Below are 27,277 nucleotides of genomic sequence, written 5' to 3' on the forward strand. Positions count from 1 at the left end.
AGGGGTCATCGTGTCCAAAACACTAAACACACCAAATCTTATAAAACCAGCTGGACAAACCGACCGAAACAATTAATCGGAACTCAAAACGTGTTGACCCGCACAAACAATCAACACAGATGCGCTGAAATCTTGTCAAAATCCCACTGAGCGTTATTCTCCGGTCGTTTCAAGGTAACTTTATATTCCACCAGATAGTTGTGTTGTTGTTTTGTTGTGTTTGTGCCGTGTTTAGATAGTGTACAATTCCACAGCGCGCAATCAAAGGGCGGCACGGTTAAAACAACAGATAGATCTGATTGACATTGTTTAAAAATAAACAGACCCGTTTGTCACAGAAAACTACAAATGATGGATCAACTAAACAACCTTCGATGCTTGCAATACAGACCAGCAGTCACACTGTCACTGTGGTGCATCTGCTGCTTGTAAACTTGGTCTCACTACAGTAGGATAAAGGTCAAACCACGTATTCTGCGACAGGGCGCCGATGCATTAAAACTTTCCACTGACAAATAAACCAATTTGATACATTAAACCGCGTGAAAAAGATAAAAATACAAACAATGTCATTCATGTTTGTATTCTCAAGAATATCTAAAATTTAGGAACACTATACACGGACTTGAAAAGTAATTTAATCATAAACATAACTGCCAAGGTACTGGTGTATATAGAATACATCGTTCAGACGTTTCGACAATACTGATACCTGCACTGATGATGACAACAGTGGTTGTTGAAACGTCTGAACGATGTATTCTATATACACAAGTACCTTGGCAGTAATGTTTATGATTAAATCTAAAAATTATGTGTGTAAATAAAATATCAAAACAACAGCAGAACTATTTGATTTTGTAACAAATGTGCATTTAATAAACGCGTAGGGAGCTAAAAAAGCGATAGTTGTAGCAGCAGCCCTAAATAAATAAAAAACAGTAACAAGAAACACGAGTTTTTCGTAATTCCTTTGATCACAGATGGTCGCATTTATCAAAACCTTTTAAAACTGAAGATTAAACAACCACATTTATGAAGGGATATTTGCAACAACAAATAGACAATAACTATTTCAACCTTGTATCTGAATGTGTTGAACAATGTATTTACTCATGAGTCGGTCGCCCGTGGCATAACCACATGCGGTTAGCTATTGTTTAGCTCCGAGCCTCATCAGCCATCACAATGCGGTTACGAAGGAGAAACAGATGCCTTAGCTAATCCTCTTCACGGACCAACTTAATCACATTAACCACGATTAAACAATTGCCCGAAGGCCCCTTCTCTAAAATCTTTGGTCAAACCGCAGCTGTAATTAAAAAACTTTTTTGTTGAACGAATTTTTGGAAACATGTAAAAAAAAATGTAAAAAAATATGATAGTAATCCCAAACGTGATATTAAAAGCCAATCCAACGGTTTTGTTTTAAAAGTTAGTCTCAAAATATATGACAATAAAAGCTACTATGTGGCAAACCTTTTCAACACCTGTTTTATTGCAATTTACACTATGTTGATCATTAAACGGTTTATGATTGTTTTAAATTAAATGTTTAATAAATGTATATTTTGTGTTGGCTTTCGAAAAGTAGAACAATATTTTAATTCTTGACAGCTTGTGACAATCTGCAATCTTGACGTTTTGCACAAAGAAAACATTTATTGCGTTCCCGGGACCTTTGTTATAGACAACTTGTTAACATATGGACGAAAGACAAACGTTAGTGCTGGCAAGTATTTGCCAAATAACGTCTGAATTACGTACCTAAATTACAACCGTGTATAATTTGTTGGTTTGGAACACTATATACAGATCTGTTCATAAGATTAATGATGAAAATAACGACCTAACTAGACGTAAAAAGGGGCATGCTTTATTGTTCAAACGCCTTTATTTTCATCATTAAATTTGTTGTTTGTTCAGTGATTTTGATCAATCTAATAATCTTCGTTGCAGAAGGCTTCACAATGCACGCTGGTTAACCCGTTTGCATCGTGCAACGCTTTACTATGGGGAGATAAAGAAGGGTCATGAACTTGTAAGAGCACCTTCCAACAAAGTCATGTCAAGGTCACCATCCGTCATCAGTTTAGGGGTAGGGTTTGTCACCAACCTGACATAAATTTGTAAACTTTCGCGAGGTTTTCAACGCAGAACAGGTGAGGAACAGGCCAGGTGGCAAAACGTGCTGGTAAATTCGTTTCAAGGAAAAATAACGAAACCAATGCAAGGCAGCAGAAGCCGACACACTGCGCCAAGTGATCGTTTGAAAAAAACTTTTTAGACGCAAAACCCGAAATGACTTATTCTGATGCGTTTCAGCAAATGTTTATGCCGTCATAAGTGATAAATTTACACATCACGTTTTTTGAAACTTTGGAAAATGTTCATGCCATGCCATATGTAGTCATTCGTACATGATTTTATAAAAGTCGCGTAGTGTAGTGTTCCTACGTACTTTTACAATCTTCTACATTATTTTTTCAAAAGCACAATTTTAAAAAAATATACAAAAATGAACCTAACCCGATGTCAGTTCAACTTTCTGACTTTGGGCGTACGTGTTTTATATGTTTGTCCGTTCGCAATAAACGAGACAACGATATACAACTTTGACTCTGAAGTTTGCTAAACAATATTCAGTTAATTACGGGAAAGTTAGAGAACGGGCAGGTCATGATTTCACGGTGCGACAATTTGTTGGAAAGCGAACAAAGACCACAGGCGTTGTTGTTTATCCAATTCGAACGTTATTCCCGCGACGTGCAGATCGTCAGCAATTATCGCAATAGAGATTGTCCATCATGAACTTTGACCCCAATATATATGCTGACTGACCCAAAGAGGTTAAGAAGCGACTTTGCACAATGTAAATCAAGTCAATACTTTCCACTTATAATAATAACAGCAATTATTAACACTTTTGGACAAACTGCTCTTGACAAAACACAGAAAACAAATTGTTTTGTCAGCCACATGACTTTCTTATCACGTGCCAACACATCGTATATGTTGAAGTGTTCTTATCAATAACACTTTCAATATTGTAGCGGTCTCTCAATCACGAATATAAACGAGTCTGTTTTATCTGCGGGACCAATTTTTGTCTTAGGCCAATCTTGTGTGTGTTAGAAAACATAATGAAAGTTAAAAGCGTTTTCAATGATAGCTGTGTTGGTGACCACTTGAATGTGTTTTTAGGTTCAGATGCTGATTAGGCACAAGTGGGTGAAGACCCATTACAGACAGTAGATAAGTGAAACGGTACTGGACACATATGTCATAAAATGCGAAAAACAAACGGAAAGCGATAGGAAAACATGGTTTGATATGAAACAGTATATTAAACAGGTAAGTACGAGGAACCCGTATTGTAAGCAGTCCTGGATTGGACCCAACCCAAATATGGACTACAAGCCCAAAACCTGGACCGAACCGGATTTTTATGAAAAGATTCAAATTAGACCCGAAAGTTAGATTAACTAACGTGAAATAAAAACCCAAACGTCCATTACAAATATGCAATATCACAAATGTATAACCCTGCTTTTGTGAAAAGAGTTACCATAACAAATCAATAATGACGTCACTCACCTGGCGATCCGATCACGAGTGCGGCGACGATCACGGTTGCCATGGTAACGATCGGCTTCCTCCCGAACATATTTACAACAAGGAAATCGGAGGCGACACAAACCACACTTACATAAGGTCTGCTGCGGGTCAAATAGAAAATCTGGTAAGTTGATGGCTTAGCTGGGATATGACAAACGCGAAGATGGAAACCGGTGAAAGGTTGTACGGCCAAAATTGGGATTTTTCACGAAAAATATAGTTTTTTTACGTCTAAAACCCCGGAGAATGTAGCGCATGTAAGTAAAGAGAAGTTTTCGTTTCGTTCCCTATCAGCTTAAAACTGACTCTATTATATTTAACGGCTTTTAACTGTTTTGTGTCTAAGAGAAAAAATGCTTAAACATCTTTTGGCTTCATAAAAGTTGCTACATCAACTATTTTGGAAGACATTCTCCCTGGTTTGTACGAATCAAATTACTGATCCAACTAATCTGAGGCTTCAAATCTAGACAACTTAAGTATTTTTCTTCGGATCTTAAGCTTCAACTTTTGCAAAGCAAAGTTTTGCGCACATGCAATGTTGTCAATCAAAACTTCTAATTCATGTTTCATTCTCTTTCGAATCTCATTAACCTATTGATATGTCCCGATTCTTTTGAGTTTTATATATTTTTAATTTGTACTGATGGGACATAAAATAATTGCCAATATAAGTTTAATGTGTTGGGTGGAAACCCGTTTGGCAACACAGCAGTAATCATAGTTGAAAAAGCACCCCAGACCAAAAACCTTCAACAACTTTTCGCGATTTGCTAACAAAGTTTTCTGATGAACTAAAGAACTAAAGCACGTATAAGCGACAACCTCGCAAGTTACACGACTCTCAGTCTTTCAACCGAGAAACAGGATCCAAAGAAAACATGTCATTTCTTTTCTCTTTTTCCATTCGCGCGTCATCAAAGCGTGTTTGTTTGTTGACGTCATCGATATAAGGTAATGCTAGAACAGCCTTTTTTGTTCTTTTTCAACGTTCAAATGATGAAATATATAATAGGTGAAACATCCCAAACGTTTGTTACCACAGGTTTACATTAAATAATTCAACAACGAAAAATAACGTTGTTAATTTATTGAAAAAATACAATAATTTGAGTGACGTTATCAGCATTACATTTCAAATTTTGTCTCAAGTTGAGCCAATTTTTAACTTGCCCAAAGATTTTTAATATTATTGTTCACAGCCCATTTCGAACGCCAGACACAACCGTGAAATCGTTCTAATAGTGGAACGCCCAATAAACTTTACACGGAATATCAACAGCGAGGTACAAAGTTTACGTCATAACTTCTTATCTTTAAAGAGTCGACTTCTCAGATTCCATCAATGCCATGCCAACGCTTACAGCAAAAGTGCAAATTCACGTGCAGTGTTAAGATTAAACTGAGCGTTGCTGGGTTTGCAAGGTTTTTAACGCTTTTTGTGTTTGGCGACACTGGCGTTGTTGAGTTTTCCCACACTTGAACTTTGCTTAGAACATTGTGTTTGTTTTACATTCTTGATATTCTTGGTGTTGATTTATTGCGTTTTTCAGGAACTGATGATGCCATTATTAGGCGAAATATATATTCCTTCTTTCTAATTTACTGACTGATTCTGTTAGCAATTGAGACAGTTCTCTCAAATTTCGAGTTCGACTCCGAGCAATATAGGTTATCACAAACAAAAACTTCGGGCGTTATTAAGATCGAGGTTTCTTCACCTATAGGAACAAGGAGGTATTACACACCTTTATGTATTTTGTTAAATTAGGTGGTACGCACTTTTGTCATGCAATACATTAAAACAGTTTGGTCCAACTTTTTTTGTTGTGGGTCATTAAAAATCTTTAACTTGCTCCGCGGGCCAGTGGTTAATAAATACTGTTTCTAGACTGTTTAGCGATTAAAACATCAATACCAAAATCCCGACACCACATTTATTAGGTATATTTTGCTTAGACCACAAGTTTCGTAGCGTAGCATCATGTTTTGGATTGCAAGTCTTCTTAATAAATCAAAAATGAAACAAAAAGTCAAGCCCTGATCCAGAACCTCCAAATAATACCAAAAAGTTTTATATTGCAGGAATATGAAAATCGGATTTAAATTAGCTAAGGCATCGATTAGAATCTTATCTTTAGCCTTTGAAACCTTTTAAACACGCCAGGTTCGTCGAACACAAGAATGCGAAGTATCCGTTATCACACACAGTGAAACATGCCGCGAGCACATTAAGTGAAGTCTGTTGACCAAAACATGGCCGCATTTGAATCACCACCTGGTTTTCATCGTAACATAACAACACCTCATTTATGTGCATTTGAACAAAAAGTTATTTCACCAAACAACATTTTTTTTTATGTAATGAACTTTTGCTTTCGAAGTGAATTTGTTGATAAAAAAGTCAAATGTTCTTGAATCTTCTTATTAAAATAATGAATATATATGTTAACGGTTGTAAGTCATTAGTTTTTGAGCAATTTAATCAGCAAAACAACAACAAGTACCAAACGCTATTTTACACAATAAACATTAAGTTATGAATGGGTTTAATATGCAAATTTATCTCGTAGTGGCAAGACGAACGTGTGTACATCTGTATGGAAGTCTAATTAAGAACAAAAAGGCCCGAATAGACCTGAACGTGACATTCTTTGTAAAGCTCTTCCACAAGACATTATCAGTTTAGTGCATTTTTAAAGCTTTTTAAGTAACAGAGTTTTCAACAAAATCCATTACCACATCCGAGTGTGGTTTCTGGCAGTTATAATAAAAAGACTTGTTTTATTGTGTCCAAATAGATTTAAGTAAATTCGTCATTTCAAAACGCATTACTTTGTGTGGCGAATCTTACCAACACATTGGGTGGGCCAATGATCGTAATTACAGCTTGTAAGTCAACACATTAAACCTGTTATTACGATCCGACTGTGAAATCAAGCAATTTTACGACGTCGATTTGTGAACCGTGAACAGAGACAGATTCGTCATAATGTACAAATATAAAACCACGTGTCAATGATAGAAGTTGGTTTTATTTAAAAATAAACTCCAAATTTTTAAAGTTCTTTTAATTTATTGAGCTATTTAAGAGATTGAATGTCACTGATCAAACAACTTAATTGACCGACGAAACTTGTACCATCAGATCGGAAAGAGCTTAAGCAGCAAATGATCGATTCTCAGCGAAACAAACGTTTGCATTTACACCAGAATTCCAACTGCACGCCTTCGAGACCCAACTTTTAAATTTTCTCGCAAAGTTGTTTGACGAAAAAGTATGCGAATATTATGCACACTCCATTGCCGTTTATACTCCTATAACAGTAAGTGTCCAAAAATAATTTTTCATGCATTGCGTTTAAAATTGGTTTTTATTTCACCCTAACATTAACTACCACGTTACAATATACTACGCAACATCGTCCAGCAATTTATTGATGCTATAGACGCAATTATAAACAAAGCGCTTTGAAACTTTTCAATCGTGATCTATTTTCACGATGTGGCATATATGAGAAAAGTCCTGAGACTTTTCGTAAATACAATTTTTCCACTGTTACAAACTAACGTCATTCACATTATAAAACAAAAGCTGTCATTCATTGTTATAGAGCAGTGCTTCTTAATAGCGGTATGCCGGAGCTTTTGAAGGAGTACGGAATGAGTTTTCTGCTATAGCTAATTTAAGTCAGATCGTACAATGCAACTCAACTGACCCAAACTGAATAGTCTTGGTTTTGAACAAAACTCGCGTATTGATATTATTTTGAAATTGCTAACCTTGCTGGTTTTACTCTTGTTCTAACCTTTGCAGCCGGGTTTAAGTGGTGCACAGAGTTAGAAAATGTTGTCAGGTGATACGCGGTCAGTGTTAGGTTCAGAACCACTGCTTTGCATAAATCCTTGTTTTTTTAATTAAACTGACACTTCAAAGCTCACATTTTACCAAACTTACAAACTTTAACTGGTCTACTTCAATAAACAACACCATTTAGCTGCAAATCAAACTGTAATGCTTAAACTTGAGTTCAAACATTCTGAACTTTCCAACAATTTCGCTGCCGCGTGCATTTTGTCACTAATCCGCAGCAATTCCGCGAGTCAGCAAGAAAAAGTCGACGTTAGGTTGTGTTGACTCTTATGCGCCACCTTGCGTTTAAATTTAAGCGAACGGTTTATCACTGGATAAATAACATTAATGTCTTGACCTCCTACTACAGCATTTTTAGAAGCAGGTATTCAGCCAAATGCTCATAAACGACAGAAGCACAGACATAAAAGCCAGTCAAGATTCGTTCGAGGTTTAAATCCGTGAAAAAATAAGTTCAACACCACCAAGGAATGTAGGATACACTAGTGATCCACCGTTTCGCAGTCAAGGCAGCTTTTATAAGGAAAAACTTGTGACATTCCACATACCGGAAATGGTGTAGCTTAATATCTGTAACCTAACAATAGTCTATGCCAAAATCCTTAATGCTGCAGCATCCTAACTTCTTTTTACTCCAGAGCAGGAGGATAGTAATTATTGCTGGTTATAACCAATATACAATACCGTAAGGTGTCCCGGTAAAGGTTTCGTGATTCGCTAGCTAGGCAGACACAGAGTACATAAAGACCGCTAATAAAAAGCGAATAATTTGGACTCAGAAAAAATGAATCAACGCAAATCGCAACTAACAATGTGATAAGCACCCCTAATAATTTCTTGAGGCATCCCAGGGTACAGCGAAACCTAGGTTGAAAATCACTGAACTACAAAACCGTCGTAAGAAACATAAACTTACCAACAATTTACAGTAGCTCAGGAAGTAACATTTTCGTTTATGCAGGTTAAACGACATATAGCGCTCGGCATCAGAATATTCTGCTTCTTCACAATTGCATGTTTCATGAGGATTCAGCTTCTGCAAACAACACAAAATATAACCTTCAAGCTTTCAACGATATATATTAAATTTCAGTTTTCCAGTCTGCACTGTCATTAACAGCTTGTTTCTAAAAGTTACAAAAAGGAAACGTGGTCAGTTGAAGTCAGGGGTTGAGCGAAAGCAAAATTTGACGGTTTTGTTACAGCAAGAGTATAACATGGCCATAAGGTGGCGCTTATGGTCTGAGAAAAGTCTTAGACGTAACCTTCGGGGTTTGCCACTCGGACAAAACTAACGATCCAATGCAAGACACGAAATAAAATTTGCGTTTTGAAGAACATAAAATTGCAATTCCCATGCAGTGACGTAGACAGAACATTTTTGAGGCAAGGGGCAACAATGCTGTAAATCCATTAAAGTTGGTTTTTAACACCAAGTTACGGGGGCCCGGCCCTTAGCGAGTACGTCAACGCGCTCCGGTTTTAGGGCCTAATGACGAAAATAAGGTGTATATGACAACCATAGTACAACCGTTTATCTTATTTCTCACTATAAGAAGTCTCAGCCATCACACATGCAAATTATTTATTCGTACAACTTTTTTCGTTTTACCCAGCAAAGTATGCCGCTAACAAAATAGTATATTAATGTGCTGCAACCGAAAACGATAAGGAAACACTTGCACAGTCAATCACCTATGAAGAAACAAACGACAAAATATTCCAACCATTCGCATTGTCACCACTTGTCGTTGTGCTTCTAAGGGCGTTGTACCTTGTAACAGGTTTATCCGCTTAATAACCGCATTCGGTCAAGTTCCATGTAATTGACCGCTTTAATAGCTGGGAAAGTGAAAGAGCTTTGTCGGGATGTGAATGAAGTGTTACAATCGCCACTATGGAGAAGTTAAGCGTCAGATAATGTACGTTAGAGGTGCCCAAGGCATGCATGGTCCTACAAACCACTGTTTGCTAATAGTTTTATCAGCTTGTAAGTAGTTTTTATCACTGATGAGGTAACTTTAAACTGCTAATTCTTTAACGGCGATAAAAATGTGGTTTCGTTAAATTTTTTGTGACGAGTTTTAACTCAGCGGCTTTGTGATAAAAGACAAAATAAAAATAAAAAATAAAACTGGTTTCGATACAAATGCCATATGGCACATGGTTTGCACAAATTGAACTCTTTGAACAAAGTCACTCACAATGACAACACAAACTGGCAGGTATTCTCACACCGACACAAGTCTCATTTTACTTCCACTCAATGCTACAATCTATTGACGAGATGAGTGCTTATTTTCACCTTGACCCATGCAATTAGACAATCAGGAGAAGTGAATAATCAACTTGAAGGTCAACGACAATCTTCAAGGTCAACTGGTATATCAAACCATTGTTCTGTTTAACGCCGTCACTTTCAACCAAGGTCACCCCCCTTCCGGTTGCCCTTTTAGTCATTTGTCCATTCAAGGTCATCAGTTAAAGTCAAGGTCATTTACCAACATTTGAATGTCACAAGTTGTGGTCAGTGTCATTATAAGGTTGTTTGTAAGCACATTGCACTCAATGTCATTTTCGAAAGCTTAAAAGACACTGGCCATCAATGACATTCCTCAACAAGGTCAGTTCAACCATGGCGTTCAAGGTCAACGTTTACCTTCAAGGTCATTTGTTACATTTAAGCACGGGGTGTTAAAAATTAGCAGTGTGGTGCGTTTTAGGTGAAATTTAAGGTTTAAAATTGCAGTAGGTGACCGGTAACGTTTTTGCAAGGCCTGTATTTACACACACCGTGCGTAATCGATTGCTTAAAGGATGTTATCTCGCATTCCTATGGCTGCCTAATCCGCGAACACTATCCGGCTATGCTGCTTAGTTAAAGATGGGGAGAAAAACGACTATTACTTAGGAATTTGCCTGCTGTGTACGTTAGTTACGTTATCAGGTTGTAAATTGCATAAAGCACATATGCACAAGTCTTATGTATGTCTACCAAGGTATTTCCTCACAGGACACAAACCCGAAGTCAAAAAATAAAAAGTCGAACAATAAACTGATAAAGTGTAACACGAATTTTTATCTTCACAAGTTATGAAATGTTTATTTCCAGGTTAAAATCAGCGGACAATTTTACCAAAAACAAATATGTTTCGTTAAAATAAATCATCTTCAGTGTCTATAAACGGCAATAAAAGGGATTAAAATTAAAAAAGGCTACTAGTTCCTTTACAAACACGATTCTTGATTTTATATTATATTGAAATTAAACCAGTCGACTGCACAATGCTTGAAAAAAAAAACAGTTTCAAACGAGCCTTGAAATCAGTGCAAGATTGATTTTAGAACAAACAAAATAAAAAGTCTTCTCAAATGGGTTTTCTCTTCCTTTTGGGGCCGAAACTTTAACCAACATGGTGACATCATCATTTTTACTTCAGGATTCCCCGAGTCCAAACTGTTTTAATCGCAAACATTTCACAGGAAACATATTTACCAACCGGAAAAACACACGAGCTACCGAGAAATGTTTCTTTTCCGGCCGCGTTTCAAGAAAAAAAAAGCATCATTGTGTCGAACAACAGGAGTTATACATTGAAATGAGTTATACTGCTGACATGACACGGACAGTCACCACCAACACAAATCACACAAAAAGTGTCCATTACATGAACGAGTTGTTGTCAGACGGTGAGAAGAAATACACCTTTGGCACACGACGGTGAATGCCCAACATGTCGCGTATGGCTGGCCCCGCGGCTAAAGAGGTTCCAACTGGACGCGATACGCCGCATGCGACATTCAAATGACATCATTGTGCTTCCGGGTTAATTTTTCGCTCGAGTTCATATCGCTGGCAGTAATTTTAACAATTTGAAGCGAGCTTTATTAGATTTAGGGCCAATGTGCCAAGGTCGCAAACGAAATAATGATTGACTTGATAAAACAACACTTTTTATATTGCTAAGATGTAGAAATACGTTTTCAAAAAGCAAAAACCGTAAGCTTGGACAACGTTATTTTTCTGGAAACAACACAAGTTTTAATGTAAAAGCATTAAACCAAACTTTCTGCAGCTTAAAATAATATTTAGTTGCTAAACAAAACCAACTGCTCTCGACTGTACGTACAAAGCCTCGTACATTTTGGGGTAAAGATGTTTCCAATTTCAGGAGATTAACGTTGCAATCGTTTTCCATAGTTGGGTTAATTTCAAAATATTTACCAGAAAAAACATTTCAGGCAAAAACTCCTACGAACCACAAAATTCATCCAACAAACCACAACAAGTATCCTAACCGGTTTGAGGTTAAACTTCACCGACCGCGCGTAATAATCTCATACAAGACGAGTTGTTACGATCCACAACTTTGCAAACACTGTGTTGAGCTTTAGTCCATAAAATACAAGTTTCAATACAATATATGGATAGGATTGTTACAACACGTTGAATATTTTTTACAACTACTATTTATTTATTCCTTGCATGTATAAGCCATAAGAAATTGGTCTGATGGTCAGTTTGAAATAAATAAATATATCATTCAAAACAGCTTCGTTTTACCAAGTGAAATCTATGACAGAACAGTATTTGATGAACTGTGTGTGTGTTATAAGCAATAACTTGTCGTAGAGTTTAGGTAAAGAAGGGATGGGTACTTGGAGCTTTAAGATTACTGCGCACAAGAAGGTCAACCAATTTAACAGTTTATGTTCATTGTCACACTTTATCTGTGCCCTAGCCCTGTCTATTTTAGAAATAAAAACACACTGACCCCGAACATACGCCTATGTACAGTATTAGTTTAATTGCCTAGTTTTGGGCCAGACAAAACTGATTCGCATTTGTTTTGGTTTCAAACTATTGATCATAGTAGTTTAACCTGCAAGAGGTTTTTTTTAATTCAAACCGACAGAGCATTGCCATACAGCAAGTTACTAGCAGTGGGATTGGAACCCGCCACCTTTGAAACACATAGTGCTGGTAACAGAATCATTTTCAAACCACTCGCAGTTACTACATGGTTCGTTGTTTTACAATTGCAAAGACGCCGCACATTTTGGCTGGTATTGAAGGTTTATGGTGAGAGCTTAATGCTCAAACTATTTAACTAAGATGAAAACAACACCTTGCTTGATGACATACCGTATTTTTCATGTCCCAACAGCATACGGACGTTTTATGAGGGGGTCTATAACCAGCTTTAACGTTTATTCAAATACTTTGGGAATCGAATTCTTCGGATTGTGTATTCTAAATTGCTCATTTCTACTTACAGTCGTACATCATGCTATATTGCAAAACCATACCCTTGCAAGATGAAACAAAAATCTGAAACTTTTTAAACTCACCTTTAATTGAACGGAACAACAGAGTGTCGTCTGGTGACTTGAAAACAACCGGGTTTAACCTTTAGATGAAACTTGCTGCCGTTTAACATCGGGTCATCAGATAATCTGGAGATAATTGTGGGTCAATTCCATCGCAATCTGACAGCAAAACAATGGTGGATTTATTACAAGGCCAGGTTTTGTCACAAAGCAACATTTGGTGATGATGATTCGTTTACCGGGGCTAAATTGGGACACAGCAGAAAACATGCAAAGTCACTGCTTAACTTCAGGATTTAAAATCACACTGGCAGGATACCCAAAAATTATTCGGTAAAACGTAGGAGCCAGCAAATAGGGTGGAACTTTAGCGCCATAAAACCGAGGCTAGACAGGTTTTGAACCACCAACTTCTCGAAGATGAGAATTTTATCTACTATTAATTCTGCTGAAATATGCTGGAGTGTTTTCATGCGTTGCATAGTTACTTTAACCTACATCAAAAGTCGGTCTTAAAAGATGAGCGCATTCTGGAGTTATTGTGACATAGGTACACACTTTAAGGTTTTAAAAATCCTAACTAGGAACAAACAATCCAGTGTATTAGCGTAAAACTTAACGTTTCGACATCAACTTGTGTCAATCTCAAAACAATTCATCTCAGAAAGACACATGTTGATGTCAAACGTTATGTTTTACACAAATATACTGGTTTGTTTCTGGTTGTTGGGACATATTTGTGCACTTTAAAAATTAGCAGTAAAAGACGAAAATTAAAGCGAAAGGCGAGCGGCTGTGGGAGAAAACAATAGCTTTGTGCGGAGGAAACGCAAGTGGATAAGCAGCAATTAGTTGATCACTGTAAACACATCCACATGGATTAAGGTTGGCTTAATGGTAACCACATGAAGAAATTTAAGTAATACGAACATCGGATGTTGGTTTCTCAGAGTTGGCCCACAGGCAAACCGAAATTATTAAGCACCACATCTAACCTGTTTGTCAGTGCTGGCTCCACCCATCCAACCTGGTACCACCTTCTCTCAAACAACAACAAAAACATTGAAAAGCCGCGCTGAGCCGAGCTTTAGAAGCGCATACGTGAAGGACGATAAAACCGTCAACAAATCAACAATCTACCAGTATATGGTGTCACTCCGAACCTTATGCTGGGTGTTATAAGTTTTGTGGTATCACAACTCTCGTTCCAATCGGTTCAACCAAGCTTCCCTTTACTTGATTTTGAATTCGTGGTACTAATTCCACCTGGGCGGGTTCTCGTTCATGTTGAAACTGCGAAAGAAACCTTTGTTGGAATTTTTGGAACGTATTTTACCTACTCTTAAGTAGGGATTTTAAAGTAGAATAACTGGGTATTGGCCGATGCTTGGCTTATGTACATATTATTAATTGTTTCATATTTATCATCAGTGGATAGGCAACGCCTAAGTTCGTTATGCTCACAACGAGTTCGCCGTTGAGCTGTCTTGTTGTAACTCCGTTGAAACATCTTTTGTTTGGTATTTTTCGATTGTTTTGATATAGGCTTACATGTTCACTATTGAACTTAAATTCTGATCCAAGTTTAAGCGCCTTTGACTGCTGTGAGACTATTGTTAAATGTATTACAGTATAGATAAGGTTGGAATGTTGGAAAATGTCTGTTCAAGTAATTATCATAAAAAAAACTGTAACGCACTTAACAACAGTTGTATGTCGCACAATATGTTTCAAAGCAGTCTGGTACAAATGAATTGGCTGTTTATAGAGAATTTAACAAAATTGGTTGTCTCCTGTACAACAGATCGCGACTAAAGCAGAAAAATGAACAATAAGAAATAGGTACCAATTATTTTGTACGTTGCATTAACCGAAGTTGAAGCAATGTCACCTTTTATCAACAAAATATCACTGGGGTCGAGGGCTTTGTGACTTGTCGAGCAGCTGGTGTTCAAAACAAAATGTTGTTTATGGTGCATTGCATCGCGAACAACGTTCACCGAAAATTTATTAGTATATGTTGGTATATTAAAACCACGCGAATGTACTTTTCCGTAATTTTTTCTGTAAACTTTCCGAAAGTAAAATATGACATACACCTGTTTTAAATTTTAACACCTGGATGTAACAATAAGCATTGTTGCGTCACAAGAGCAAATCGCGCGAGGCGATTGTTTTATGGATTGACACGTCACAATGCTGCGTTTCTGGTCGAGTTCGAGCGCAAGACAAAGCTGCAAGCTGCAGACAAGTTGCACGTAATTACCACTGCTGTTGCGCAATTCTAGAACGTTACGACGCCGGTAGAACAATAAAACCACGGCTATGTTACGTCATAGAGGTGAATAAAGCACTTTAAGTTAACCGCGTCATAAATAAATAAACACGCCGCCGAACAAAGAGAGAAAAGGTAACTATGTAAAATACACATAAGCTTGTCAAACAGGCGCAAAGTGTTAAAGGTCCGTTATTTCAAACGAATAGTTAAACAGCAAAGATATTTTACGGGGAACTTACAAAAGTGTTTACCAATATTTTATGTAATCAAATGAATTCAATTTAACTTCTACATCACCACCTATTTTACAGGAATAGTTAAATGCATACTATGGTTGTGGTAACTACGTTTGTTCTGCACCTTTTGGGATCTAACTTGGCTGGGCTAACGATGCGTCAACACATATTGACTGCGTTTATTTTCAAAACATATTTATACTGTCTGTAGTTTTTTTTACACAACCAATTGTCGATGATTGTTATGCCTGTTTATGGAATATAGATCGCCTTTACAAATAAGATATATAAGAACAATTTCAAAAATAGTTTTTTTTAAACAAGTTTTTCACCGCATATTCTCAAAGTTCGCATGAACAAAAAGGTTAGGTTGATTAACCAGAAAACAAACACAAAAAAGCTACCCGAAATAACTGAAGCAAAGTATTTGGGAAAAACACGGTTCAAAGCTATAAACTGGTGGCAGTATAACAGTGAGAATAGATAATTGTCGGTTGCTTTCGAGCGGGTGAAGATTGCCAAAAACCAACTTTTGATGTTAACCAGGTCAGTATTGGGCGGCACTGTCCGTTAACAAGCCGGTAGTTATCAAGAATGCGACGTTAATTGCCCGTCTTTGTTGATAGCAATCTCCGATTCGAGTAGCTTAACTGACTGTACGACCCGGTAGAAGATGGCAGCTTGCCAAAATATGTTTCAGAATTTTGGCAAATGTGGGTGTAGCATTATTAGAACAAAAATAGCATGTTAGAACAAAAGAACAAAAAAATAGCAATTTGTCCTTTGGATTTTTGTTTGGCTTTTTAGCAAATGACATATGGACGTAAGTGGTACAACACGTTTTTACACTTATAAAATGCACACAAGGGCGTTGCTTGTTGTGCAAAAATATCCTCTAACAGTAAACAATAGCAACTGCCAAAACGCTGACTTTCTTAAACCGATATCCTGGTTTTTATGTTTTTGATCAAAATACCTAACATTTACGAAATAAAAACGCATGTTTTTTCTCTTTAGCCAGTTTAAAAACACGGGGTACAATTCCATTGCGAGTATGTGTTAAACAATATAAACTGCTGGAATTGCAAACGACGAAAAAACAAAGCTATTTGCATCATGTTCCGCCACCGCACAAACTTATGCAACAAGCTTAAGTTAGACATGAGATTGTGTTCAAACCGCCTACAGTAATTTCGGTGTGACTCCCTGCAAGACATTTCAAAATAGAAAATAAAGCTTGTGGTGGCCTTATGACGAAGGCAGCTGAGGGGGCAGGCCGCGTCAGGCACAAATGGCTGCCTTAAATCGTTTCAAAATTCAATTTGCAACTTATAATAATGGCATTTGCAATTTACACTGTCTATACTAGTTTGTTTTTTTCCAAAACTCATTATTTTACTTTGCAACTTACACATCTTGACAAACAACATTTGAATACAAGTTAAAATAACTTTTAAAGTGGAAATGCGCACAGCGGCCACATAAATACCACCAATATTTACATCATGCAAATTTTGAAGGTACTTTCACACATTTTTAGCATCTTTGACCAAAAAATGAACAAAACAATTTTTCATGCCGTTTTTGTTGTCAAAGTTTAAGTGAAATATGCTTTTTCAGCGGCTGTTTTACATGTAGCTTCTGTTATGGGTGCGTCACTCAGTAAGTGTTCGTAGAAAATGTGTTCGTCTGCAAGGGCGACAAAAAAATCCTTTGCAACAAAATAACAGTTGATAACCCAGAGCTGGTTCGTGAACCCGCTTCACGCATGAGGTAAGTGTGTGATGCATGAAAAAACATTCAATGTTGAGTTGGGTTGATTTGTCCAGGTGCCAGATAATATTGTCAACTATTGTCAGACAGAAAGCACACTGACGCGACTGGTACGAACCTCGTGTTGCTGTTTTTGCATCCAGACACTTCAATCCAAAGTATTTTCAACATTTTGCTTGAAGGCGAACGAGATCGTCTAGAGTAGGACCGGAACAATGACCGCAGCTGAAAGGGAAAACGCTATAGTTTCTGGCGTTGTACATCACACCACATAAGCAGGCCAACCCCCGGGCCAGGTCGTCTCCGCTCAATGTATTGCCCATGGGTGACGCTTCGCACAAATAGCATAATGACGTCACAGTGCCGACGGAGAAGGGACGCGCGTAAGGGGAGCCGGATTTTTTTCGTAACAAGTCATTGTGGAGTTCCAGTTGGTGGAAATGTGGGGTTATTTTGAGATGAAATCTAGCTGGCAGCTTAGTTCTACTCGATGTTACCGCCTGATACGAAAGTAAGATTAAACAAGTCAGTCATTTCAAAAGTAGTTGATATCACTTGGCTAACCTCAAAAGCTGTTTTTGCATCCAGACACTTCAATCCAAAGTATTTTCAACATTTTGCTTGAAGGCGAACGAGATCGTCTAGAGTAGGACCGGAACAATGACCGCAGCTGAAAGGGAAAACGCTATAGTTTCTGGCGTTGTACATCACACCACATAAGCAGGCCAACCCCCGGGCCAGGTCGTCTCCGCTCAATGTATTGCCCACGGGTGACGCTTCGCACAAATAGCATAATGACGTCACAGTGCCGACGGAGAAGGGACGCGCGTAAGGGGAGCCGGATTTTTTTCGAAAACAAGTCATTGTGGAGTTCCAGTTGGTGGAAATGTGGGGTTATTTTGAGATGAAATCTAGCTGGCAGCTTAGTTCTATTCGATGTTACCGCCTGATACGAAAGTAAGATTAAACAAGTCAGTCATTTCAAAAGTAGTTGATATCACTTGGCTAACCTCAAAAGCTCCTAGCTGCTAAGACATCGACTTGTATAGTGAGTTCAACGCCAGGAATTCGATGTCATATGCATGGGCGCCGCCACGTAGGGGCAAGAGGGGGCACTCCCCCCCCCCCCCCCTTGGAATTTCAGTGTACCTCAATTTAACATATTTAGCAGCAAACCTAATTAAATAGGCAGCGCGGGGATTTGTGACATTGTTCAATGCTCTAACTTTTAGGCAACTCAATTGTGAAGTACACGATTTATGGCTTCATATGATTTATGGCTATAACAAATTCTTGCTGCGGTAAAGTATCAGCCAAAATTTGCCCCCTCTTGCAAAATTTTCTGCCGGCGCCCATGGTTATATAACTCATATTTAATCGTTATGTGTGGAAAAAAACTTTGGACAACCTCCACAAGGGTCCATATCATCATCACAGATGCATCTTTAAGATTCAATTTAGCTTTTACAAGTCTCCTTATGTTCAACTTAACAAAGGTTACAGCAATTACGCAACTTCATTATTACTTGAGTTGCATAGAAGGTAGCGATGTTACGCAAGTGAGGTAAGTATGCGGTTCTAATTGTGATTGACTTTACCACCCAGAACCATTCTCCCAGTCTAATTTATAGGCGCCGGCCAAGCAATGCCTTCTAGTAATAACCGAAAACGTTACAGCGTTCACAAATCAAGTCAGCCAAGTGCGGTGTTAGAACGCAAATGTTGGACGATTGCCTACTACTTCTCAGGGCTTATTGCATTGAAGGGCGTTAATTTATTACAAGGAATGTCAGTGGGGTCTAACTTGTATTTAGAGAATATGTTATACAGTTGTCCCAAATTTAACCCAGTTCTTCCCCATTATACTACATAGTAGATGCAAATCCATACAAAGGTCATTTAAAATTGGGTATTTTATTAACTTCACAGGATATGTTTCCAGAGCCTAAGTGTCTATTAACAAACCACATGCAACACAGTAAAGTCCCCCCTTAGGATGAAAATTTCTTTGGGAGGAATTCCTCCCCGGCTGGGAAGTACTGATTTCACCAATTCTGTTAGCAAGGTCAACTGAAATTAGGTTTTACTTACATCTTCTACAATCTACATAGATTACGTTTGCTTAGCATCACATACCCCATCATTACAACACTATCATTATTGTTAGTGTTGGACAAAACTAAGCATCATATTTCACACATGTTTATGATAATTGGGCAAATTTTTCAAGTCCAGTTAAAACATGTTGCGTTTTTACGTAAATAAATTATGCAACAGGGTGCGCATGTTGCAGCTGCACGATCTTAACCACAAAAACGTCACAGTAGCCGCAGAATGCAGCTTGGTTGAGGTTTTAAATGACCTGGGTAATGTACCGGGTTACTGTAACCCGACAAAGAACGTGTCCCGTGTTTGAGTCTTAAGCGCCCAGGGAGATTATTTGCCTTTTAATGTCAGGTTTTGGTTGTTTTTATTCGTAATTTTGTCGGTTTATGACACAAAACAATGTAAGTTGGTTGCATGACAAAGACAGATGTTAGTTAATAAAAAGTTGCTGCAGAATTTTGTTAACGTTGTTTTTAGGTTTCACAACAAAATTGGAGTCATGCTTCAGAAATTTACTTTTTGAAAGTCTCGTCCCACTTTTACAGCCAAAAGTTACCGTTCAGAATTACGTCATGAGACATAGTTACTCGATTCGGAGGCAACTTTGAAATGAATAGGACAAATGCCGAAATCAGGCAGTTACAAAATTGCCGGCTTTAACAATTTGCCGATGGGGGGTGAGAGAAAAAAGAAAAAAAGGTGGTAAGCGAGAGAGGTCAGATTCCGGGTGAAAGAAAAAGGCACAAGCGGGGTTAGTTTCTTCTTTTAGGCGAGCGACAATGGTCAGGTAGTTTATAAAGTCGTCTATGCCAAGTGATCCGGCAATTTCGGTGTTTGAAGTTTAGAGTCAATGCAATGTTTGCCGGTTGTCAGTTGAAATCTAATACGGATTCAAGCAATCCTACACGCTGAGGCGTTAGTAATAACTAAGTAGCGACTTGGGACCGGCTGAAAACATGGCACATTTAAATCCCAATGAATGCAACAGTTTCAGAATCAAATGTGGTTTCAGACCCTCTTGGCGTCTTGATGTTTTATTTTTAACCTTGGCGTAAAATTTGACGCTTGCCATAGAGTGGTTCGTCAGAGCTTTTAAAGTGGTACGCGAGTAGTTTTGTGCGATACCTAACTCAAATCAGATTGGATATACTTTTGGCAATGCTAACCTAACTGTTTTTGGAATCTCTTGTTCTACCCATTTAAAACAGGGTTTAGGTGGGACACAGCGATAAAAAATGTCGTCAGGTGGCATGCGGTCAATATAAAATTCCACTGCCTTAGAGTAAACCAGGACAGTTTCTATTGGTTGGTTGTTCAGCCAATCAGCGTTTGGTTTTGACAGTCGATGTCGAGATTGTGGCGACAAGACATAGAATCAGGGCCGGAAGCGGTTAGGCGCAAAAAACTGACTCGGCCGCAGCTCGGGGCCATGAAATGAAAGGGTAAGAATAAGAATGTGGAGGTTAATGCCGCCGGCAAGCGGAAATAACTTTTACTTGGCGCGGGGATCGATCAGTGCGTTATCTTCGGCAGAGAAGAGCAGTAGCAAGTCTTAAGAGAAAATGATAGGGCTCGAAATGAATAATGGGGAACGAATCGGTAACAATGGGAAAGTGTAAGTGTGAAAATAAACAAACCGCTGAGTGTTAAGATAACAAATGAGCGAATTGCAGTGTACGGTAGATAAACAGCGGTCTGCTCCGGTTTTAAATGTCACCAACTCTTACGTAAACCAAGTCAGAACAGCGTTGTTAGTGAACAAATAAGCCAAGTTAGAATAGTTCATTAACAAGTGGTGGAAATGCAAAATATTTGTTATCGTTCACGCCTGTGTAACGAATAACACATGATCTCATTTAACTAAACCGGAATAATGTAGGTTTCTCAAAGTGACTCTAATACCTGCAAAAAATTTAAAATGCAAACCATTCAAATAAAATCGAAAATGAATAGTTTTTTGGTTAATTTGCTGAAGTAGAAACACTTCTATGTTTCCACGTTAATCAAACAATCAAGTTTTTATGTGAATCTTGTAGAATCCAATAAAATTATAATTACGTTTACTAAAACGGTCAAACGTTGCAACAAAAACCAGTTGCAGTTTAGTTAAATCGAATTTCTAGGTCAGGTTTAGTTCGGCGGAAGCAATTCCTCAACCCCGCAGTCAGCGTCCAGGGCATGGGGCGTGGTTAGTCGTCGGCATACTTCGCGGAACACCGGTGTCTCGTAGAACAGGGCAGAGAGAGAAATCAGCGCTCAATGCACAGCGGTTCGCCTTGTCGGCGTCGTATGCAGTGCCGGAGTTGTAAATCAGTCCGGGCATTACGGGTAGGGTTGAGAGTTCAGATCGATTGAAATGGGCTTGTTTAGGGCTTGAATTAACACTCCACTGCAGTTGTGCCTTAATTTAACCAACTTTCAGGGCCTATTTCAGGCATTGCTTTAAATAATTCTAGTTCTAGCCGGGTTTCAGGTCCGCTTACAATCATGTGCAGGGCTCGTGTGATAACCTGGTGTTGTTTTGTTACAGTGTCTGTTTTAAAAGGCAAAATGTATTTTGTTAATTCTCCTTTGTTGATAGGTAAAATCTTAACCATACTGAGGGGCTTTTCAAAATAGCTTTGTTTTTTACCTAACCGTTTCGTCTTTGTTATAGGTTTAAGTAGCAGAGAAGAAATCTATATCATGTTTTGTTAACAATATTTATAAAAGTCCAAGAAAGAAGCAACAAAATGACGGTGGACGTCGAAAAGCCGAAAGCAATTTTTGAAGGTGTAAGTGTCATGGAAAAGAGTGAGCACACAAAATCAACCACGAAAAAACGAGAAGGGAGAACAAGGAGACCTCGGAACCATTCTTCACGACGCGGTCAGCGCACAGGACATTTCACAAACTTCAATCGGCAGAAATCTCTTCCACCGATGCCGCCTATGTATCCTATTCCACCGTGTGCTGGAGCGCCACCTATGATGCCACCTCCTGGTCATTGCCTCCACGAAAGACCGATGATGTGTTGTCATCCTCATCATCACCAAATTCCACCACAAATGCCTCAAAACCAACCATTCCATCCTCAGCCTTTCGTCCACCCCGCGATAACTTATCTACCTTCTCCTGTACAGCAGTTGTGTGAAGCACCGCCTATAACTCCGCAAATACAAATGACACCATACGGACTTGTAACTGCAACCACGTTTGACGGAACGACATTCTACCACTACGAGCGACCGGTTAACCACGATAATAACGCCCATCCTGAGCAAGTGGAAAACAACAAAAACGAGCAAGGAACAGTCATGCACCCATTCCGTCCCGCAGGAATCCTACGAACAGACTCATTTTCCACGCAGTCCCCAAATTCCTCAGTTTCCGCTTCTCCCAATTGCCGATATTCCTCTTTTCCCTCATTTTCGACTTCTGCATCAGTCTGTTCATCCCGCTGCTCTTCCCCATTCCTCACATCCACCGATTCCTCTTCGGTAACCCGGGATTCCGGTGTCGTTTCCCGGGAATCCACGGACGATGACACCGCGTCGCTGAACGGGGAAACGAGTCCGGATGCAAAGTACGAAATGATGCTGCAGATGATAATGGAACAAGCCGAGGAGATTTTCTCCGACGAGCACCTCACTAAAGACCTCTACCTCCTACGTCAAATACGGCGTACTGCTCGTGGCTTCATCAGTGTTAAGCTCGTCGCCAGCACAAAAGCGATAAAGAAGATAACGCGCGATCTAAAGTCGGTTGTGCTTGCGCTCCGACGCTCAGGGAAGCTTGAACTTAATCAGGATGCCACGAAGGTTAGGAGAAACAGTCCACTGCCGGCGAAGCTGCCGAAATGCAAGGATAACGTGTCGGTGCTCGCAACGCGTCTGTCCGCCGATGCCGACCTGGAGAAAGTCGCCGCCCTGTTTAAAAGCTACGGAACAATCGCACAACTTCGCGTGCTACGGCCGAATGTTCCCCTGCCACATCATTTACATGGATACGCCACTGCGATCGCAGATCTTGGGAAGGTAAGAGATTAAAACTGTTTGAAATTTTATGCATGCAAATATGCGTAGCTGTAAAAAACCCGTACACGCTGGCGAAAACGGAATACGTGTTGGTATTTCAAGTCTATAGAATTCATTACATACGCAAACTATGCGGCTTTAATTCCCGAAGTTTCCTTTTTGGAACACTAAACATAGACCTAAAGGCTAGTTTATGCGAAACAAAAATGCCTGAGAGATTGTACACAAAAATATATACGTGGCAATTTAAACGTTTTAATAGATCGCTATGACAACAGTGCGTTTTTAGGAATTAGTATTTTTAGAATTAGTTACATTTGCACAAACTTATAGACTTCGGGCAATTATTATGACAAACACTTGGTAGGATTTCCGGTGGCCTTGAGAATGCAAGTGTTTTAGGAGACGCCAATACGAGCACCGCTTGGTAACGGCACAGCAGCATATCTTGTGTCTGGTACGCCACATATCCCCGTGCCAGGTTCGGTCTTGCGCCTAAAGCGACGTGCTTCGTACCAGGCGGCTGTAATTATGTTTCGGCACCGTTACCCACCACCGCTGGGCAGTTCGCCTTGCTTTGTCACCGTTGATCGCAAAATTATGACGCCGTGCATAAAAGAGCTGCTGTTTTTAAGGTTTTGTAACAAAAATGAATTTGGCAAACTGTTTTTAAACCGCTGTTGTATACCCAGAGGCAAAAACATGTAGCCAGAGAAGTCAAAATTACCACAATAACAGTATTTTTGTCCATCAGAACATGTACATGTGTGAAAATAAGGACATACAGAAGTGATTCTAAAAATACTGCGCTGTAAAGAGAGCAAAAATTTCCACCAAAGCATAGATTTTCGCAAGGACAAAAACCTATTATTGAAGTAACAGCGAATAAGGGCTAGCCTAAAACTGATAAAACAATCTAATTTGACCTGGAAACAAGATGGTTGCATGGGTAACAAATAAAATTGACCGCTACTTTGTCTTGTTTATGCCTCGTTTCTGACGAAACAATGTTTTTACTGTGACGTCCTAAACCGGGCCCGGTTTTGAATGCCTATCAGTTCACCCCGCAAGGCATAGGTTGGCGCGCCGAGAAAAATGTTTAGCAGGTCACATATACACGAAAAAGGTAGTGCAAATAAAGCATAACATAAAACACGCAGTTCATAAAACACAGCATTTTTGACCTGTGGTACTTTTGTACATTAGCTAATATAACGAAGAATCGTCAAACTGTTACAAGAGTTGGTTCTTATTTTGTAAACATATTCAAAAGAAAATTATAATGTTTTTGTTGAAACAATAAACAAAACAGTAAATTCTTACCTCGTACTCATGTTTCTTAATTAAGCATTGCTTCATTGTAAATTTAGTCAAGGCAGTTAGTTCATGTAATCCAACTAAAAAGGCCTACTTATCATTGTTACTATATCCTGCAAAGATTAGTTACAATATATTTTCCAATTTCTTTCCTTACCTAGAATGATAAAAACTGTAAACAACTTAAACAGCTGTTTGAAAAATATTCTAGTTTTTACAAAGTTGTTAAAAATGGTGTTTTTACCACTTTTTGAACCCAAACACTCAAAAAGATAAAAAACAGTTGCAAAAGATTAAAACAGTTTCGGTTTGCAAATGTCAAGAAAACTTGTTTAAAGTCACCATATATTGTCTAAATAACTCCAAAATCCACTTCACAACACTTCAACTTCTAACCACAAACCTGGAAATGCTTGCCGCCCATTTTCCCACTTTGTGCGTCATAATTGATAAACTACTCAACCGAAACAATCAAAACAAACTGTTTTTTGCGCCTAAAACAATTTTTTTGGGCAGAGTTAGGGGTAAATTATTTAAACTGTACTAAATATTTGACTTGTACGTATTTTTCATTGTTTATGCTGTCAAACGTAGCTTACAAAAACAATAATAATGAATAGTTTTGCAGTAATTAATGATTATGTTGTTTATGTTTTTTCAGGTAACCTGTGCTGTGGTTGAATTTGACGATCCCAAGGGCGCAATTAAAGCTTGCAAAGAACTTCAAGCAAAAGAAACCGAGATGCAAGTGTGTCTTCTCGGACCTAAAGTGAAGAAAACTCTCCGAAAGCAAACAAGTGCTGAGAAAGATGTAAAAATTGAGGAAATTGCTCCTAAACGCGCTCTGGCCGTCCGACATAACTCAAATGATTCGGCGAGATCAGATTGCGACAGCGGAATTTATGAGGTGGCCTCATCCGGTTTACGGTTGAATTCGTCGAGCTCAGTGGATGAAAAAGAATCCGCCGAAGTTAAGCCCGAAGTCGACGTGTGCCCATGATTTTGTCAGGACTAAGTTTTTTTATGGAACCAAAGAAAAGGTTGCAAAATTGAATACATGACGAATTGGCAAATCAAACTGAGTTTTTAACCTCTGTTTTTTTTTATCCACTCAACTTACAATCTGATATTTATTTTGTGCTCTTTCACTTTTCATTTGTCGGAACTAGGTGCTGGTTGGGAAAATTGGGAATGAATATTTGACAAACACTTGTGGTAAATCTTTACTGGCCATTCAAAACACAACCAATAAGATTGCTCGGTTGCAAACAATGCCAGTAATTCCGCACAAAATAGTCTTTCTTGTCTCGTACTGCATTGTGCTATTTACGTTTAAGATAAATATTGGGGTTGTAAAAAAATCCAACACATATAACTGATAAATGCAGTAATGAAATTGTCTACTTTTTCATAAATTTAGTTTGTGTCCTAACAGCATAAGACACATCCCGTGAACGACTGGTCATTAACCAGGCCCCGCAAGTACTGTTTAATTTAGGACTTGCATTAAATCACGGTCAACAGTTGCATAAGTCTGTCGAGGTGTTGTATTGAATGCGGTGGGACTGGTTTGACAACTGCCCGCCCGTTCGCCGGTTTTGTTTTCACCCAAAACCTAGCGATTGTCGATTATATTGCAACCCAACTCCTCGAAGAGATTTCAAATTAGTCAAGGTCCACAAACGGTTTAGTCAATTTAAACCACAACGTGATTTTTGTAGGTCACAGCCCAATTGACCATTTCCACTTGTTTGTTATTGTATCGCCTTTTTGAAGTTGAGCAATTGGCGAAAAGCCTGGAGAGGCTGTTTTTTTACATCTGCATGTGCCTAACCGTATTTGATCATTACCCTGTAATGTGTTTTAAACAGTAAGCCATACAAATTGAAATGACACCGATTTGAGCCTATTTTTTTATCTTTGCTGATATCTTTTTGCGGTTTCGTGCAAAACACGTTTTGCATTTTCTGCATTCTCTTGTAAATATCGAATATTTTTGCGTTTCATATGTCTCTTTATGACGTCACACATGCGCGATTGTGATCGGTGTTCTTTTTCTCGTGCTGTCGTCTTGTTTCTTCTCTATGTGTGCGTCCGGAATGATAAAACAATAAACAACCGTAACTGCCCGACAATTAAGGTTCTCTAAACACTGGGTTGGATGAGCGGGCGTCGTAAATACGACAACACGATTAGAGGCGTTCCTGTCAACTTGTCAAGTGCCTGCTCGTGAAATTAGATGCTCGCTCATCGGATGCACGGCGCTTCAATAGAATGAACCGGAGGGAAATTTAAGGAGATTTGAGGTTTAGAAAACCAGGCAACACGGGTTTGGAAATTTCATTGTTTTGAACGTCAAGTTAACATGAGACGTATAACGGATCAGCGGAAATTATATCTCGGACAATGTGGGACAGATTTTTAGAAATCTAAGTGAAAGCTGCGTTTTAAACAGCAGAGATCAACTTTAGAGGTCAAGGGCATGTAAAGATCTTAAACAATAAGTTTTAAATCTCATTGGGAGTCCTGCCTTGCGAAACGTTTGCACAAAATACTTGAACATGCGAATCAAAGAAAATAAAAAGGAACGATTTTTTGTTGATAGATTGCGGTAAAAAGCACTCCGAAAAACTAAACACACTTTTGTATTTAATTTTTGGAACAAATCATTTCCCTTATTTAAAAAAAACACAAAAAAACATTGATGTATCCGTTCAAAACCATCATT

At 38.6% G+C, this 27,277-nt stretch overlaps 2 protein-coding genes across 9 annotated transcripts in view; one reads left to right on the forward strand and one right to left on the reverse strand.

Moving 5' to 3' along the window:
• LOC145238074 (neuronal acetylcholine receptor subunit alpha-7-like) overlaps nucleotides 1-24,642 on the reverse strand; it is a 35,055-nt gene extending 10,413 nt beyond the window's left edge. For 3 of the 8 annotated variants that reach the window (XM_080101121.1, XM_080101120.1, XM_080101119.1), the window contains exon 1: nucleotides 3,598-3,719. In XM_080101121.1, coding sequence (XP_079957247.1) covers nucleotides 3,598-3,667 — 70 coding nt within the window. In that variant the 5' untranslated portion in view covers nucleotides 3,668-3,719. Of the gene's footprint in view, nucleotides 1-3,597; nucleotides 3,720-8,408; nucleotides 8,529-12,844; nucleotides 12,983-13,818; nucleotides 14,117-17,228; nucleotides 17,611-17,674; nucleotides 18,202-24,555 lie in introns of those variants that run through there. The other 5 variants (XM_080101126.1, XM_080101123.1, XM_080101124.1 and 2 more) reach the window with 5 other exon arrangements.
• On the forward strand, nucleotides 21,850-26,684 carry LOC145238073 (uncharacterized). Its single transcript, XM_080101118.1, has 2 exons — nucleotides 21,850-23,232; nucleotides 25,211-26,684. Exons 1-2 carry the CDS (start codon nucleotides 21,949-21,951, stop codon nucleotides 25,547-25,549), a joined length of 1,623 nt encoding a protein of 540 aa, XP_079957244.1. The 5' UTR covers nucleotides 21,850-21,948; the 3' UTR covers nucleotides 25,550-26,684.
• Nucleotides 26,685-27,277: the final 593 nt, after the last annotated feature.

Source organism: Phallusia mammillata, chromosome 7 (genome assembly GCF_965637545.1).
Source record: "Phallusia mammillata chromosome 7, kaPhaMamm4.hap1.1, whole genome shotgun sequence".
Taxonomy (NCBI): Eukaryota; Metazoa; Chordata; class Ascidiacea; order Phlebobranchia; family Ascidiidae; genus Phallusia; species Phallusia mammillata.